Source organism: Pogona vitticeps, chromosome 4 (assembly GCF_051106095.1).
Source record: "Pogona vitticeps strain Pit_001003342236 chromosome 4, PviZW2.1, whole genome shotgun sequence".
In the NCBI taxonomy this organism is placed as follows: domain Eukaryota; kingdom Metazoa; phylum Chordata; class Lepidosauria; order Squamata; family Agamidae; genus Pogona; species Pogona vitticeps.
Window position 1 is genome coordinate 195315292 of NC_135786.1, and position 18676 is coordinate 195333967.

The following is an 18676-nucleotide window of genomic DNA, read 5'->3' on the forward strand; positions in this document are numbered from 1 at the left end:
TCTTACGTCTGCTTTACCGTGATATTTCCACTCTAGGAAACACATCCGACAGGAAACAGACAAAATCGGTCAAAGGTGTTTTATCTCTCCCTCTCTCCCACCCTGTGTCCCTAAAACAAACTAATTAAACCGAGCGTTTCCTTTCGTACGATTCGCAATTCCTTCTCGCTTCTGTCAACTATACAGCACAGCAAGCCGTCTTCGCCTGCCTTTCTTACTTGAAAGTAGATCCCATTGATCTCAATGGAATTCACTTCCACGTAGTCGCTTTCACTCAAGTCATGGAAAAATCCACTCCCGGCTGCAAAGGTTACTCCCGGGTTGGCCGACTCCCATACAGGTGAATTGCAGATGAAACTGGTCCTTTCCTCGCCCGCGGTGACTCTGCCCCGCCCCGCCCACCCCGCCCGATTGGCCATTGCCCGGTTTAAACGCAGCCGCGCGGTGACATCGGCCCGCTGTTTCTAGAGATCGCTCCATGCGATGCCCACGCCGGCAGCTTTCGCCAACAGCTTCTCCAAAGCTTGAAGTCCTCGTAACGAGGAGCAGAGGCAAAGCGAGGAATACGTGCGGCAACAAGTTCAACGCCATCTCCCCCTCCGCCCCCGCCCCCGCCCCAAGACTCGCCTTCCTGGGAGCGCCGGGAAAGGGGTCGAGGCGGTGAAGCAGCGTGGCAATGAGCAGCCCCGATGCGGGCTACGCCAGTAGCGACGATCAGGCGCAAGGACGGTGCCCGCTCCCTTCCCTCATGATGCAGTGCCAGTGGGCAGAGTCGCTGAGCCCCCTGGCCGAAACCAAGGGCAAGGGAGAGGCGGCGGGCGACCCGGTGCATCCAGGAGCTCCCGGCCGGGCCAAAGGGGAAGCGCGCATTCGCCGCCCAATGAACGCATTCATGGTCTGGGCTAAAGATGAGCGCAAGCGCTTGGCGCAGCAGAACCCCGATCTGCACAACGCCGAGCTCAGCAAGATGTTGGGTGAGTACTAAGTCCAGTGGGCTCTGGCAAGGAACGAGGGTCGCATTCTAGCCATATCGGGTGCTCGCATTGTAAAGATTCCGCGGACTACAATGAAGTATCCCGGGGTAGCCGTTAAAAAAAACCAAGGCGTAGTGAGGAACGATGGTGGTTGTTTTTAACCAGGCAGGATTTCTTTGGGTTGTGTACAGTTCAATCCTATGCACGTTTACTCGGAAGGAAAGCTCCCTAAATTGAGGGCTGCTTAATCTTTTCCAATAAGCATGCACAGGATTGCAGTGAGATGCTTCTGGCGACGTGATTCTGCAGGGGTGCCCCTCCTTCTCGTGGGAGCTGGCCGGGAGACGTGAATGAACCTAAGGCTTAGAGAGGTAGCTCAGAGAACAGGAAGAGGAATGGCATTCGTATTTTCCCGAAGATACACAGATACTGTGATGACAAAGCTCCACGGTTTGGGAACAGATTTAGGGTCCGAAAGGAGGGATTTAGGGTTGGTTAAAACGGGGCAAGGGGTCTCAGGAAGACTTTGAGACCTCAGATCTGGGAGGCTTCGCGTAGCACAGACCGATCTTGCATTCAGACGGTTCCCATCTCCTGAGAGACCGCTCGTTCCTAAACGCGGTGTTTTTAAAAAGCAACGAAAACCTTTCTTTACCGCCCGGCAACGCCCTTCGGTTCTTAAGAATACACCTTAGAGTTTGGTGGCAACTTAAAAATCCGGCAAGCTTTTTCTTGAACTCTAGCCACAAAACGGATGTGGGCCGTATAAATGTTTTAATAGAAAACTATTAAGAGCAGAAGGTGCCACAAGACCTGGCTGTTTTTTCATGCATCTTCCGTCAGTTCGTGAGGTGTCATTGCTAAACCACGTACCTCACAGCTACTGTGTCTTGGGGACAGCATTCATGGCCACTCATCATCATCATCATCATATTGCCCTTCTTATTTCTCAGCATTGCTCGTGCTTTAAAAGGTTCCCCTTGACACTTACGTCCACTACGAAATAATCCCTAAAAATTTGTGGCCAAGTTACATGCTTGCAAAAATCCGTTTCCGGATGACTTTTTATTGTAGTTTAAAGGTCTGCGACGTTCCTCTGGGAAATACTCGTGGTCGAACAAGCATTTTCCAAGCATCATCCTCATCCTCAAACCCCCTGTCACCGCACGACAGGAAACCTCCATTGTTTTCAGAGTGGGGCTCAAGTCTAGCAAAGGCTTTGGTTGACGTGACCTGGGTGGGCGCGGGGAGAGTCCGCGGAGGCCCCCCCGCTCCCTCCCCCTTCTAACAGCCCCCTTCTTCCTCTTCCTCCCCCTGACAGGCCAGTCGTGGCGGGCGCTGACTCAGGAGGAGAAGCGTCCCTTCGTGGAAGAGGCCGAGCGCCTCCGGCTCCAGCACATGCGGGACCATCCGCACTATAAGTACCGGCCCAGGCGCAGGAAGCAGGTGAAGCGCCTGAAGCGGGGCGACGGCGCGCCCGACGGCGGGAACGCTTTCCTCTCCCTCCAACAGCCGCCCCACCACCACCACCATCATCACCACCACCCCCCTCAGCAGCTGGGGCTGCCCTTAGAGGCCGGGACGGGAGGTGGCTGCGAGGGACTCGGCCTCCCCTACCCCGAGCAGCCCAGCTACGCGGGCGGGAACTTCCACTACCGGGACTGTGGGGCCCTGCCGCTGCCCACTTTGGGGTCCCGCTTCGGGAACTACGGCCTGCCCACCCCGGAGCCGGAGTCGCAGAGCGGCGCCTGCGCGGAGCCGGCCTTCTTCCCGCCCCCTCAGCCCGAGGAAGGCGGCTGCGTGCTGGGCCCCTACGGCTACCCGACGCCTCCCGGGGCGGAGTATCCTTGCAACGGCGCCCCTGCCGGCGGCCACGGGAACAGCAGCGCCGGCGTCGGGCTCTTCCGCGGCCGCTTCCCGCCCTCCTTGGCCGGCTACCCCACCTCCTCGCCAGCCCAGGACCCCACGCCGCAGCCGCCGCCGCCGCAGCCCTGCCGCCGACAGGGAGAAGCCGCCGCCGCCGGCCTGGAGCACCTGCCCCAGCACGACGTGGAGCTGCTGGCGGACGTGGACCGCGCCGAGTTCGAGCAATACCTGCCCTTCGGCTGCAGGCCCGCGGACCTGGGCCTCCCGTACCCGAGCCACGAAGCCCCCGAAGCCCACCCGAGCCCCGCTGCCTATTACTGCGCAGCCGCGGGCGGGGGCGGAGCCTATCCGGAGTTGTGAGTCTCTTGTGCAGACTCTGGGAAAGCGGTGGGGGGTGGGGTTTTTTTGGGGGGGGGAGCGAGATAGGTGGAAGGGAGAAGAAGGACAGACGGACCTCTTGGGTTGTATTTATTGTAATTTATTGACTGAAACACATATTTCGAAGATGTGTAGAAACACTGGGCGGGAAGGGTAAGTCCCCTCCTCTCCCCCCATGTGTCCGTGACTCTTTTTCTTCCTTGTAGTGGAAATTCTCTTTTTCAGACTCAGGAGCCCGAGAATCTTGACCCGGTTGGCTGGTTTAAGGCAACCAACGACGACCTCACTTGACGGGTTTAAACCGGGAATGTTTATGCACCCGCCTTGAGGGGGGGGGGGAAGGGTTTGTACAGACTGAGCTTCGATTTCTATATCCCAGTAAAAAAAATGTTGACTTGGACACAGCTCGTCAATAAAGGAACTCAGGTGGTTACCCAGGATGGTGCTGTCATGTGGCGTGTTGTTCTTTTTAAGATGTGTTTTAAGGAGGCAAAATGCTGCGTGTGAAAAGAAAAAGCCCAACGGGTGGAAGGATAGATAGATATTCAAGCAACCTGTCCTTCACACCCTGTCGATATAGATGGGGCTGCTCGGGTGCTGAGTTGTGCCATCACTTAAAAGGCTGTGTAGATGTTCGTCAGACACTTTTAAGGAAAGGACAGGATGTGTGTGTGTGTGTGTGTCCTCACTTGCAAACATCTCCACCCTCCAAGGGCTGCCTCTGTATGTACTTTATGGAGATAAATCTGCCCTTACTTTGCTTCTATCTATTAGGTGCCCTAAACGTCTTGGACTAACTCAGGGGCGGTGGCTACTGCTCTAAATTGGAGACCCAAAACAGCGAACTCTGGACTTATATGTAGGCTCCATTCCAAGTAAATATTGATATGAAAACTCGATTCATCGATTAGCTGAACCCGGAAGCTTCCGCCTGAGTGAAATTCTCCTAGATTTTGGTGGGACTTCTTCCTTGAAGAAGGAGAAAGATGGTGCTGAAATCCAGTTTAAAATAAATTCCGAGGATTTTCCTCTCAGGTTTTATATTTTTCTGATAATCGTTTTCAGAAAATTCATTGACAGACAAATAAATGCATAGAACGTGGATTCTGAGCACAACTTGAGAGGTTTAAAGCAGTATTACAATGAATAGCGCTACAGTTTACAATAGCGCTACAAAATTACAATGAATTTTGCTACAGCAAAATAAACGACGGTCTGCAGGAAACAGCGATTGTGGAAAAGAGAAGCAGAGGACAGTGGCAGTGCCCTGGCTAATAATGGCTATATTTTGTCTTTTGCACAACCATATATAATTTTATTTTTCGATCACAGGGGAACTTGCTAGATCAGTACAGTATTTTTTTCCACCTGGATCCTAAGTCCCATGGGATAAAATGGAATGTATTTTCTGCTAGTATATTTGTGCAACAGAATCCCATGTAAACGCAGCATAAGTAGGTCTTGCTAGATCAGTGGGGTAAGCTTAGTGGACCCAAGGTTGGACTTTAGGGCGGATATACATAGCGCGATTGCGTTATCTTTTAGGTTCCAATCCTCAGACTTAATTTCTTTCGAAAACAATGTCATAATTAGCAGAGTAATGAGGCGCTAAAATGATATGGAGATAAGGAAGTAGTGTTCCAGATGCCCCCCCCCCCCCCCAAATCGTTAAGACTACAGCCGGAATAACCCTCGCTTCCCCATGGAAACGCACTGGGGGTGGGGGCTAAAACTGGGGAAACCGTCACTTACCATGACAGGCACCTGTTGGAATAGTGGTCTGGCCACAACATGGGCGGGGTAACAATAGATATAAATGAACAAATAAATTAGGCTCGCTGTATGTCCGTTCCGAATTGAGTGAGCGTAACACACGCAAGTTGACTAAAACGCCTGTGGAAAAAGGCGGCCTTGGTAGAAAGCCATCCTAGGCACCTGGAGCGATGTATATTCAACCCAGTTTGCGAGAGAACCTCCATCAGATTCGGATGTTATTAAAAAGCAAACCAAAGACTCCTCGTGGAATAAGTGCTCCTTGTTCAACGGGGTGGTGACTCGTTATGGCACTATTTCGATGCATATGTAGCACTAGGGACATCAATCAGGACGGAGAGAAAGATGACGAGTTGTGTGGATGGCCTGGCGTTTTACTGATACAGCAGACACCGAAATTATTTATTAATTTATTTAAAATATTTTTACTCCGTCTTTCTCCCCCCCCCCCAAAAAAAAGGACTGAAGGCGGTTTACACAATTAAAAGCAATAATAAAAGCTAAAAAATGGCAAATTATTCAAACATTTAAAAAAGAATTTAAAATATTGTATTAAAAGTGTTAGGTAAAAATAGATTTAAAAGCAATACAAATTAGCAGTTTGAAATTAAATCAGGATGAGCTCGGATTTCTTAATCCCTGGATCCCTTAATGCCTTGGAAATATCTCCCCCTTCACGCTCGTTTTCGGAAATGCCAGGTCCCACAGCCTTGTCTGGAAGCTTTCTGTGCAGCAGGAACCGAGAAGAGTCTTGTGCCACTTGAAAATCACGATTAATTGGGCAAAAGATTTTTTGGACAGCCACCGTCTCCCATCCAATGAATGAGGTTGCAGATTCTGTTTGTAGGGCGCTCTGAGCCTTTGCTTGAGGGGGCAAACATCCTCTTCTAACTCGGATGTAGCAAATGGTTGCAATAAAAGGACTGAAAGACAAAACTGTCAATTTAAAGCAGAAATTCTGAACACACTTTATGGACCGCACAAGTATACAAGGGTATAGGAAAATAATCCCATTGGATTCTAGGAGTGGTTATTCTCAGGTAACCTGTAACAACATTGCCCTCTGATGTCAGCAGCACGCACACTTCAGAAATCCCCGAAAGTTATTCATTCGCATCACTTTCGCATCTTTTCTTAATTATATTCTAGCTCCCTTTTCGCTCTAAATAAATCCTGTCTGGTAGTCAGGCTTAATAAATAAAACACCCGTTTAAGAAGACAAATGGCAAGATCCTGAATGCCTCTGAACAAAGATTTGTTATAGGATTAATCCTCTAATTTTCTCTTTTGGGGTTTTAGACCTCGGCAGGCTCCACTAATTGCATTTGTTTCTAAACGAAGTGTTTTGTTTTATCGGTCAGATCATCAGATGCTACGGCGTGAAGATGGTGTTTTCTTTACTTTTCCTTATCCCCCATTAAAGCTGATTGTAAGATTACGAAATAAACGGACGGAGTTGGAGAAATATCAAAATCTGGCCGAGTCCCCTTAACTTGAATTGTTTTGAAGCCACGATGTCGGGAAAGAGAGAGAAAAAAAGCGGTTTCCTCCCTGCAAACTCAATCCAGAGAATCGTCCCGAACGAGGTATTCTACAGAAAATCCTGGATCAGGTCCATTTCGGCCCAAATTCCCACATGTCAGTTAAGGAAGCGTGGGTCATTTGCGAACCTCCAGATGATTTTCGGATTACAATCCCCATCATTCTTAAACTGGCGAGATAAGTGGGTGCGGTAGTACAAAGGCGTCTCAAAGCCACAGTTTGCCTAAGCCTGCCTTAATTATGACGAACAATTCTTTTCACTTTAAGGGTTCTCAATGTTTCCAAAAGAGCACGTGCATTTCTGCAGTGTCTGGGGAGAAGTTGCCGAAAAGAGCCTCCCGTTCTTCTCCGCTTTTCCTCGCGTAGTTTGGGAAAGTTACTGCCTTTGGAACGCCTTTGCCGAAGGGGCCGGGACGGGCTGGGCTCTGGGGATCATAGTCCAAAGCTCCGCCTTCCCCTCCATCGGAGCCGCAGTTTTATGATGATTTACCTGGCAATGTGCTTATTATGCTTATTTGGCACAGGCTTTCGATTTCAGGTGTCTCCTCTTGGAAAACCAAACGCTCAGTTTTACGATTTTTCGTGTCATCGATTGACAGATCTGTACGTTTGTATCCCACCCTCCGAATTCCTAATTCTAAGGAACTGACAGTTCGAAGACTCTCTCTCCTCCTCTCTTCCCCTCGGAACAACAACCCTGTCAGGTAGGCTACGTTAGGGAAAGGGAGTGACCGGCCCATATCTGAGAGGAGAGAGCAGTCCACTTCTGTCCGACACAAATCGGGAGATAGCGCCCCCCCCCGAAAAAAGTATAGTCGTACAGCCCGTTGACCCTCATGTCAAAGAAAATTATGTAGTGGTTAGTGCTGAACTCGAACAGAGTCCAAGTTGAACTCTAGTCTGAAATCTCCATTGAGTCATGAAACTCATCCCGGGCCACATCAGGCAAGAAACAAAACAAAACAGAAGCAAAAACAAAAATAAAAATATTTAGCCTTAGCTGGCTGAATAGCTCTGTAGTTTAATTACCTGGCTGCCAGAGACTGGGGAGTTGATTCCCCCACAGTGCCTCCTGGTAGTAAAGCCCAGACAGTGTGGCCTTGGGTGAGCCACAGAATTCCAGGGTGCTCTCTGAAGAAGGGAATGTAAACCAATTCCGAATATTCTCTACCTGGAAAACCCTGAAAAGAGTTCCCGTGTCAGAGTTGAAGTGGGGTTGGGGTCTAAATACACTCATTTGTCTCGAGAGCCTGTTTCCATTAAGTTCCACTTTCAAAACTACATGATTCTGCACCTTCAGGCCTTGAAGATGATCAATCACCTCAGTTATCACAAGGTGAAAAGATTTACTTGGAGAAATTCTTAAAAGTAGTGTCTGGACCAAGAAATTCTGAAGTTACTGAAAGTCTTTCTTTGCCAGGCTTCTGTACCAGCAAGTGAGAAAGTGATGTGTTCTCACCTATGATAAAAGTTTACTCAGTAAACTTGATCAGGGCTTAAGACTGTGCTCAGTGACAGAGGCCTCCAGATTATGAACCATAGAATCTCCCTGCTCATATTCCTCTGGCTGCCTGATACTGTGTATGTTTAAATCCCATTAGAGTAACTAAGACTGCAGCCCAGCAGTATTGTCTCATACAGGTCTATTCCATCCAAAGATCCTTGAGGCTTACTTCCCATGAAGGTCTGACTCTGCAGTAAGTCCCACCGAGTTTAGTGGGATTCCTCCCAGGTCAGCAGGTGCTGGATTTTTCCAGGAGAGTGGCTGTATGAGTCTGTTGCACCAAATGGATGAATGAATAAATAAATATGCTTTAAAAGATGTTTCTTGCGTCAGCTTGAAGACACACACATATCAGATGGAGTGGGCTGCAGTCCATCAAAACATAAACCACGTAAAACCTGTCAGCTTCAGAGGTGTCCCTGATCCTTTTGATACTGGATTTCAGCCCTACAACACGATCATATACAAGTATATTTAGAAGTTGGCCCCTTTGAGATCAATAGCTCTCATGAGTGCTTATAGAACTGTGAGCTAAGCGTAGTACCAATGCTTTCCTTCCTATATCTTAGTGGCTCTTCCTTGATAAGCTGGGGGAAGAAGGTCCCAGTATGAACAGGGGGAATGGCAAAGTTTTCCCAATAAATCAATTTTAAACCAGGACTAGCACAGCATAACCTGAGGACAGTTACCCTATGAGAATCTACAAATCCATATGATTTGCTTACGTGAAGTGTGAATTTACCTCAGCGTCAAAAACTATTTAGAGATTGCTTAAATTCCAAACATCTGAAACTTGCTTTGGCCTTATTCTCCAGCAACAATACATCCATTGGTGACCCATTTCAGGGGAAAAGTATAGTTTAGGGCACTGGTTCTTAACCTTGGGTTACTCAGGAGTTTTGGACTGCAACTCCCAGAAGCCTTCACCACCTGCTGTGCTGACTGGGGTTTCTGGGAGTTGCAGTTCAAAAGCATCCGAGTATCAAAGGTTAAGAACCACTGGTTTAGGGGATTAAACCTGGGCAAGGAGTTTCCCCTTCCCGAATCTTACAGCTGCAAGACAAGACGATGAATATGTTATTGTCTATGTCATCCATATAAAAAATAATGGACTAATCACATCCACTCAGCAAGTCAGATTTTCATTCTTATGTGGCAGCTTTTGATGGAATCGAGCCAAAGAAGGAGGGCAAAGACATGTTTTCACTAAGCTACCCTAGCAGAGTCCGCCGAATTCAGTGAAAATGTTGCATTTGTCATTTCACATTTGGACCAGATTATTCTATGTACCCTAAACAGGCTTCACAGTTCCCTTTAGTCAACAAATCTGACTTTTTCTTTCTTTCACCAGATAAAGCAGCAAAGGGCACCTCTAATGCACCCAGGTCAAAACAGATAAAGCCAAAGCCACCTAAATTACTTTGGCAAAACTCTCACAAGCAGGAAAAGTATAAACACAAAAGTAACAAACCAAATAACAAACTATCTCCTGAGCTCCTATGACTCTCACCATCTGCTGCCATATTTGGCTATTTCACTCAGCTTAATAGAAAGGTTAGCCCTGTTAGTGAGGACGAGTGGAGATATCTAGGCACGATATAACTACAATTCCCAAGAGACTCTCCAGGAGCCCTAAGGTTCTTATCAGCCTTTTGTGTATAAGGAAGCACTCTTAGCTTGTGTTGGAACACATGAAAAAATATGACAAAAATGTGAGATACAGAAATATTCCTGTAACTGTCATAATTCATTTATTTTGATTACCAGGTTGCAGTTAAACAAACAATGTGATACTTCAGTTCTGTATTTATTGGCCATATACAGTTCATTAACCTTGCTCCTTTTAAATGTGTTGCTTTACATTTGATTTTAGTACTTTCAGCTCTATTGTTTTTAATATATTTGTTTCATTCTTTTTAAATATTGCAATGATTTGTTGGTTTTATAGCCTTTAATATTGTTTCTTTTTAATACTGTAAGCCACATTGAGTGAACTGTAGGAGAAAGGCAGGATAAAATACTGAATGAACCAGACCAAAAACTTGGAAATGTTACTTTTGGGGACATGAACCACCAGAGACACACTGAAAGAATGCTTCTGGCTTCTGGTAGATGCAGTCAACATGTACAGCTTTTCCAGGGTCTGACTAGCCTAGCCTATTCAGTGCTCTCTTTTGGAACAGGTAACCCTGGAGAACTGGCCTTACAGCGTGTTGGACTTGGAGGGTTCAGTCTGTTAGTTAACTGCTGAAACAAGCAGTAAATCTTCACTTAGTAAGATAGAGGCATGTTTGTGCATGGGGGGGAGCAAAGTAGAAAGCTTTATTGCACCTCTACAGTCCAAGTGACTGACAACCAGGCAATGTCCCTTCTGCTCCTCTGCATCATTATCCTTTGCTGAGAAATGACACAGAACATTTTTTGTCTCAAGATGCTATGCTGGCATTGTTCTTGTTGTCTGCTGTCAAGTTGCTTCTGAGTTATGATGATCCTAACAGCTTTTTTGAGGTATGTGAGATGTTCAAGCAATGGTTTACCCTTTGCCACCTCCCAGTGAGTTTCCAAGGCCAAATCTGAATTTGAAACCAGTTCTCCACTGTCCTCATCCAACATTCAAGCTACTACACCTCACTGGAATGCTGGTATTACTTCTTTTGTGTGTTTTGTGTTTGTCCTTATACACATGTGCTAGTTATATATTTTACATGTACTTATTTATTTACCTCTTATTACCTCTAATTTAGCATCTCTCTACCACTTAATTAAATCAGGAGCACCCTTGGGCTATAAAGGTCTCCCCCCTCCCCACCCCCAAGGTTTCCCAAGGGTAAAAGGGAACCCATAGGAAGCCTCGGGGGGGGGGGGGGACAGACAGGAAGGTTTCAATTAACCAAATGATGATATTGTCCAGTATATGAGGCATAAGTTACTCCAGTTGGATTCCTGACATTGAATATTTAAGGATTTTGTGTCTGTTTTCTTGTTTTGTTCGTCATGAATGTAAGAAATGTAATAGTTGACTTTTCTATTTTCAGCCCATCAGGAAAGACACAACACTGCTAATTTGGTGGGTAAACACTTAGACCTGATGGACCTGCTTGCTCCTCAGGCTAAGAAAGTAGATATTTCCTAATTGGTGAGAAAATAGAAGAAAAACACTTTAAATCCTTCTCAAGAATTATATCCTTTGTTTTCACTACTCAGACCTCTATAATTATTGACTTAACTTTTCAGTTCATCATGATATCATGTTGTGTTTCTAGTTGTTATTTTTTAAAGTCAGTCTCCACCACCACTGAACAAAACTCAACACCTTATGTATCAGTTTCCTCATGTTAGAAATGGAACATGCAGTGTAGCATCTGATGTATTCGGCTTTGTAATAAAAGTAATAAAAATAGCTCAAATTATTTGAAGATTTTCTGAATGTATGGAACCAGGTCTGTGATTCATTGGAGCCCAGCTAATGATTTTAATTTTTTAAAATATATATATAATGTGTATGAGATCCAGATAAACTCAGTAAACTGCTGGATAGCTCAGTGGTTTAGCTGCAGGGCCAGAGATTGGGAATTTGAATCTGCACTGTGCCTCCCTGACAGAGGCTGGACTTGAAGATCCATAGGGTCCCTTCCAGCCCTGCAATTTTCCGATTCAGTTCTGGGGGCAAAATGATGCGGTCTGAGATTATATTGATACCCAAAATGAATGGGAGAAATCTAAACTGTTGGGAGAGATTGTGTTAATGGAGAGGGTGGCATGATTGGAAGGGGAAGGCTTTGTTCTTTAGCTGGACTTTGCTCGCCGGCAGCTCCAACATTCAGTCTAGCACCAGGACGGATGATATGAGGTCACTGAAATTACATAGCCAGTTATCTCACACAGTTCTTCCTTTAGTGGTTTAGGTATCGAATTGCAGAACCAGAGGGTGAGAGTTCAATTCTCCACTGTGCCTTCCAGGAGAGGAGTCAGCCTGTATGGCCTTGGGCAAGCTGCACAGTCCCAGGCCACCTCCACAGAAGAAGGGAATGACAAACCATTCTATTCTTCACCTGGAAAACACTAAAACGAGATGCCATAAGTCAGCACATTCTTATTCTTATTTTGTACCATACACAGTCAATCAAAATTAGCAAAACATTGACTTGTATTTACCAAAACCATAAATATCTGTTAAATATTGGCACTGTATGTATGCTTTTCCTAATATTGCTGTTGGTTTTTTTTGTAGCTTTGATAGTGTTATTTTTGAGATCTGCAACTGCTTATACAGTAATACTGTGTGAAATTTCTTGATAATTTCCCAAAGCCCTGATGACTCGGTTGTTGTTGTTGTTAATTGGAGATCATAGAACTAGTGGGGATTGTTGATTGCTCTGTCTTTCTCCTTCTTTACTTTTCATTTCTTTGTCTTGGAAATTAGTGTAGTTTAGTAACCCCTGTCTTTTAATTTGTTTATTATGTTTGAATCTCTCTGTGTCAGTGAAATTGATTCTCTCTTCCACCATCTTATTGCCCTAATTACTGGTTTACTTTCTGCTTGTGGTTCTTTTTAATTTTCTCTCTACGTTGCTTGTGTGTGCGGACAAAAATAACACCGATGTGCAGTACTGACACTCAACTGACCGACCGTATGTGCTTTCTAGTAATTGTATTATTATTATTATTGAAATTAGCAAACTGTAGAAGTGCCTAATAAACACATCCTTAAAGCTAGCTGACTGATATCTGGCAGGTTTACTCTCTTCTTCAGGATTTATCACACCTTCAGATTCTATATACATCAGCACTCTGCCCACTTCCCTTCAAAGTTAATAGCCATTTTGGTTTTTGAATGCAGATCTGGTGATCTGAATTTGCAAACTGATTCAGGAACTTCATGGTGCAGTGATTAAACCGTAGTATTACAATCAAAACTCTGCTCACAATCAGCTTTTGATTCCAGTGGATTCTGGAAGCCAGCTCGCGATTCACTCAACCTTCTATCCTTCCGAGGTTGGCGAAATGATTATCTAGCTTGCTGGGGTGGGGGGGAATGAGTAACCTGCACAATTAAATTATAAACCACTCTGAGAATGCTTGAAGCATGATGGGATGATATATAGGCAGCATGTTTTGCTTTTATATGGTACAAATTTAATCAGGTCATTTCAGCTTAAACATGGATCCAACCTGAAACACTGGCTTGAACTCTAAAATGAATCACATGCACGGTCCTGTTTCTTACGGGGAGATAAAATATCTATGAATACAATATTTGTGACAAGCTTTTTAACAATTGTAATTAGAATAAGACTTTGGGTAGTGAAAGTCGTGAAACCATTGTATTCTTTCCATCTGAGAACCTATGCTTTCAATACTGAATTTGTTGTTATGAAATATTCTTAAACATTTGACAAAGGGAACAACAAAAATATATCTTAAATGGATGAATGAATGTTATAGATGCAATTGCTAGGTTTCTTCTGCATAAGCCCCCCTAAATTAAAGTGTGTTATGGGAGATTTATAGCAATGTTCTTGCCATAGGTGTTAGGTCATGTGTAGGGAAGCATGAATCTCCTTTGGGAACTTAAATTTCTTACTTAAACATGAATGGACAGATACCCTGTGTTATAACAGTGCACACTATACAGTATACCCCTGGAAATATTCATGCAGACATACTTGGTTCTTGTGCATCTTCTGTCAATGGAACTAGCACAGGGAAACTTGCTAGTGAGTTTAACCAAGTGTCACGGTTGGCCTTACCACTGTGTGTGTTAAAGCAACCTCCTGTGGCAAAAGATTTGGGGCATGAAATGGTAGCAAATAATCAGTGAGGGTAGTAGATACACTATGAAAAATAAAATTCTAGGGAGTATAGGAGAGCTGCTTGTGGGAAATACAGTCTCTGATGCCAAAACAATTTGGTTAGTTTTAAGTCTTGTGTGTACTTTAACTCACCTGGCTAGTGATCACAAATTTGCTATTCTGCCTCAGGCAGGAAAATATCTTGAACTGGTCCTGCTGAGTTCTTTGTGTGTGTATTCAGTTTTAGACATCAGATTTTATTCAGTCTTGCAGGTTTAGATAGTTGATACCTTTTTAAAATGTTGCTTCCATTGGACAAAGAGAATTCTACTCTACCAGGTGAATGAAATGCATTTTTGTGAAATGGACAATGATCTACTGCTTTGGGCAGGCATAGAACTCCCACTGGCAGACAGAATTCATCAAGAAAGCACTTTAATGGGTCGGAGACTGCAAATAAAGATTGATTGATTGATCAAGAAGGCAGGTGTTTTTTCATGATCAAACACTGAAAACTTTTAACATCCTTTTAAAAATAGTGTATCTTAAACTGTCCTAAAGGCAAACACATCAACTACCACATTATTTGAATTGGTATATATTAAAAATATATAGAAGTGACATCTTTCAAAATATAGTTTGACTTTTTTAAAAAAATAAAGACCTGTATATTGTGAGCACCCACTGTACCTACTTATCCATGACAGGTAAGCATCTTTAGACTATCCCAGTGCAATCTTTATTTGTCACAACTAACATTGGCTGATCCCATCTTAGCAGGTGTAAATTGAGCTACCAGTAGTGTTGTTGATGTCTGGAGTTTGGCAGGCTCCAGAGCTAAAATACCCCAGGAAGGTTATTGTGTTCAGGAATCAATTATCCAACTCCAGGACAAAATTAATGCCAATTAAATAATTAAGAAATGTAAGAGGAGTAACTGCAGGATAAGCATAATATACAAAGAATGGCCACCATAAAATATATATGACTGGATTTTGTAGCATTAGAGAAACTGTGTACTCACAGAAACAACCAGTTCTGTTTTGGGGGTGGAGCTGAATTTATGTCTCTTCCTGAAATCTGAGAGACAGCCTTGAATCCTGGTGAATATCCTGTTTAGTTCTGCAGGTCAAATAAGTGCTCTTAGTATCATAAAAGTCTTTCCCCATCTGTAAGAGCTGTCACTTGCATGTCATCAAATTAATCCCAATTTTGCCAAAGGAGAAAGGGTCACAGTATTGTTGACTGATGCCTTAAATATGTCGAGTTGAATTCCATTGGAGTCAGGGAGCCTTATATCTAAGCACATGCATTTATGATTAATAGATTTTATTGGTGCGATGTTTCTGGAAGTTATTAATTTGTAATAATAAGTGTATTCATTAGTTAAGTGTAGATCCTGTTTTTCCATCAAAAATGCTGTGTAAGTGATAATAAATCCTAATCCTATCTAGTTAAAGCATGAGAACACACACACACACAGACAGACAGACAGACAGACAGACAGACAGACAGACACAAACACACACACACACACACAAACACACAGACACAGACACAGACACAGACACAGACACAGACACAGACACACACACACACACACACACACACACACACACACACACACACACACACACACAATGTCTTTGTCTTGGCATTTTATGTTTACTTTTTTAAAAAAAGCTGCAAATAGCCATTTCCAGGCCCAATATGGCAGAAAATTTGCTCTCAAGTGGAATGAGACCACCTGCGCCACTTTATTCTGCTTTCTCCTGCCAAGTAGGGATGGCAGGAGGAGAATCTGCATCTTGGCCCCTTCCTTGGGAACACAGCATTGGAGGGAAGAAATAGGCAGCTCCTGCATATAATGTACCATATGTAGTATATAATTGCTATGTCCATTCATCTGTGGGTGTGGAAAGGGACTGTGATGATGCTTTCTGGACTGGGATACGGGCTGTTTCCATCTGTTTAAGACAATGTTTCCCAACCTGGGATCACAACCTCCAAGAGAGTCACAAAGTGTTTTCTTGGGGGGGGGGGCACAGGTATCCTTATACTGTATGCATTGTATATAAGTCAAATAATTTCTTCCTTGATCTTTTGGAGCGGGATGTTAAAGTTAGTGTGTATGCATGAGAAACAGACCCTTTGGGGAGAAAGAAGCCTCTACTTTCTGCGAAGGGATAACCAGGACTATTTTTGACAAAAGAAAAGAAAAGAGAAAAGAAAGGCCAGCATCGAGATATAATTGCTGCTGCTCCCACAAGAAAGAGATTTTAACTATGACACGTCACTTCTAGAGAACGTGAAGAAGAGGAGGAAACGGAAAAATAGGGGGGGGGAATCCCCAACCCCCCTCCCCCAGGAGTGGGATACAAAGATTAACAATTCACCTCTTCTGCAGAGGGTGCAAGGAAAGCTTTGTGCCAGCTTCTGAGGGGGATCATCTCTGTGTGAAGGTTTTGCCCCCTCCCTAGGTACCACAGTGTCCTTCGCCCCCCCCCCCCGTCTATCCTTGAAGTCCTTTGCCTTCTCTTCTCCCTACCTTTAATCTCCCCCAGCCTGTTTTTTGCTCACTGTAGAAGTGGTGGCAGCAGAATCAGTGGCAGGAGCAGTAGGAGGGCAGGCAGCAGAGCATCTATTGTACCATCATGATGGCCTATTTATGCAAACATGTCAGTTACTTGGCTATTATAAAAGGTTGGGAAGCCCTGGGAATTTCTTTTGTATAGAAAAAGAAGGAGGAAATAAAGAAATATATTTTGCATAAGAGCTAGTGGTGGGAAGTGCTATAATATTAACTCCTCTGGCACGCACACACGCACACGCACACGCACACACACACACACTCATACACAAACTAAAAAATAAATCATGCTTTAAGGGAGATGCAAAAGGAGCACAGAGTCGTCCAAAAAAGTACTGAGATAAGAGAGATGTCATGGGGATGGTGAGGAAAACATCAGTAGCATTACTGTGGAACTTACAGTATTACTCAAAGGAAAAGAAATGAACTGTCTGGAAGAGCCCATATTTGCCCAAAGATGTCTTGGATAAAATGTCTTTGCCTCCTAGTGTAAGGACAAAAGAAGACACCCAGGAACCAATTCAGCCTTTCTCATCAGGGTTCCTTAGCAACTAACCGGAAGACCCTCTCATATTCCTATCAACAGTGCCTCGGAGGTGGGATGAAGAAGAAGGCCACCCAAGCAGGGTTCTTAAGGAGAATGTGATCTGCCAGACAGTTTGTTCATAAGCTCTGGAGATCAGCTCTGGCTGATGAGCATATTGTCAGTTGTAATAAAATACAATATTTAACATTTTTTTCTAAAATTTTATGGGGGTTGGGCATTCATTGCCCTTATCACAATCTGCCCTGATGTTCACTCTGTGTTGATGGGAATATGGCATTTCATTCCTGGTAAAAACTCAGGTTCACAACTTGGGTGGCCCAGCGTCTGAACGCTCAGGTTTGGTCTGTGTCCGGTAGTGTGTTTGCACAGTTAAAACTAATGTGTCACCTCCACCCACAGTTAAAACTAACGTGTCACCTCCATGCTTAAGATGCCTGGTATGGCTACAGTGAAACATGCCTTAGGGGCACTCTACACAAGGCTGCCTATGGAAAGTCTTTGGAAATTTCACTGGGTAAAAGATTCTACAGTTAGGCTACTGACTACAGGTGGTCACAGGGAGAACTGAAATGTCTTCAATGTCACTGACTACTAGTCCATTTTTCTAGATACAATACAAAGTGCTAGTTGTGACCTACAAAGCTATATACAACTTTGTTGTTGTTTAGTCATTAAGTCATGTCTGACTCTTCGCGACCTCATGGACCAGAGCACGCCAGGCCCTCCTGTCTTTCACTGCGTCCCAGAGTTGGGTCAAATTCATGTTGGTAGCTTCGATGACACTGTCCAACCATCTTGTCCTCTGTCGTCCCCTTCTCCTCTTGCCTTCACACATTCTCAACATCAGGTCTTTTCCAGAGAGTCTTCTCTTCTCATTAGATGGCCAAAGTATTGGAGCCTTAGCTTCAGGATCCATCCTTCCAGTGAGCACTGGAATATACAACTTAGGCCCAAGCTATCTTAAGGACCACATCTCCCCATATGATTCTTCCCAGGTCTTTAAGGGCTTCAGAGGAGGACTTTCTCCTCACTTTTGCCATTTCAATGGTATGCTTGTGGAAGATATGAGAAAGGACCTTGCCTGCAAAGTGTCATGCAAATTCTTATTCACAGTTGGCTGTTGAGTAGTTTGCCCTCTTTCCTTGTGGGCCAGAGTGTAATAAGCCTTTGACTACTTGAAACAGCTCCTTTGTATGATTCTGGGAAGACACAATGCCTCTTTAACTATCACCACCAACACTGAGTAGGACTTTTGACAGGCTCTAGTTTGTGTTCAGACTCTCTTGGAGATTTTTGCTGTCATCACTCTAGTCTCTGCCCCATCTGTTTCATTGCTCTTAGCTCCTTCGTAAACCAGAGGGCTAGCTTAAGCCCACTTTGTGTTGGGAGATCCTTAGGAACTATTGTGTTCACTGCCCTGGTCAAATCCTCATTCAAGAGGTTAACCAGGGCTTCAACAGGATAGTCTGCTTAGGTAACATTAAACTCCTCAACATCCATAAAGAAGATATTTAAATATATCTGTCTTCTGAGACTATCCATTTGATTTGCCTCCCACCCCTGCAGAGGTTCTAAGCATCAGGTTTCTCCACACCCAGTTCACCATCATCCCATCCTTTCAAAATTCAGTTCTAGAGTGTACCTACCCTACAATTTGAATGAGGCCAAAACAGACTCATGGCTATCATGGAGGGTGTGATGTTCTGAACC

The 18676-nt window shown here is 44.5% G+C and overlaps 1 protein-coding gene across 1 annotated transcript; it reads left to right on the forward strand.

Moving 5' to 3' along the window:
• The first annotated feature begins 463 nt into the window (after window positions 1-463).
• SOX17 (SRY-box transcription factor 17) lies at window positions 464-3658 on the forward strand. The gene is made up of 2 exons (XM_072998924.2): window positions 464-974; window positions 2296-3658. The coding sequence occupies exons 1-2, from the start codon at window positions 677-679 to the stop codon at window positions 3198-3200; spliced, it is 1203 nt and encodes a 400-aa protein (XP_072855025.2). The 5' UTR covers window positions 464-676; the 3' UTR covers window positions 3201-3658.
• The last annotated feature ends 15018 nt before the right edge of the window (window positions 3659-18676 follow it).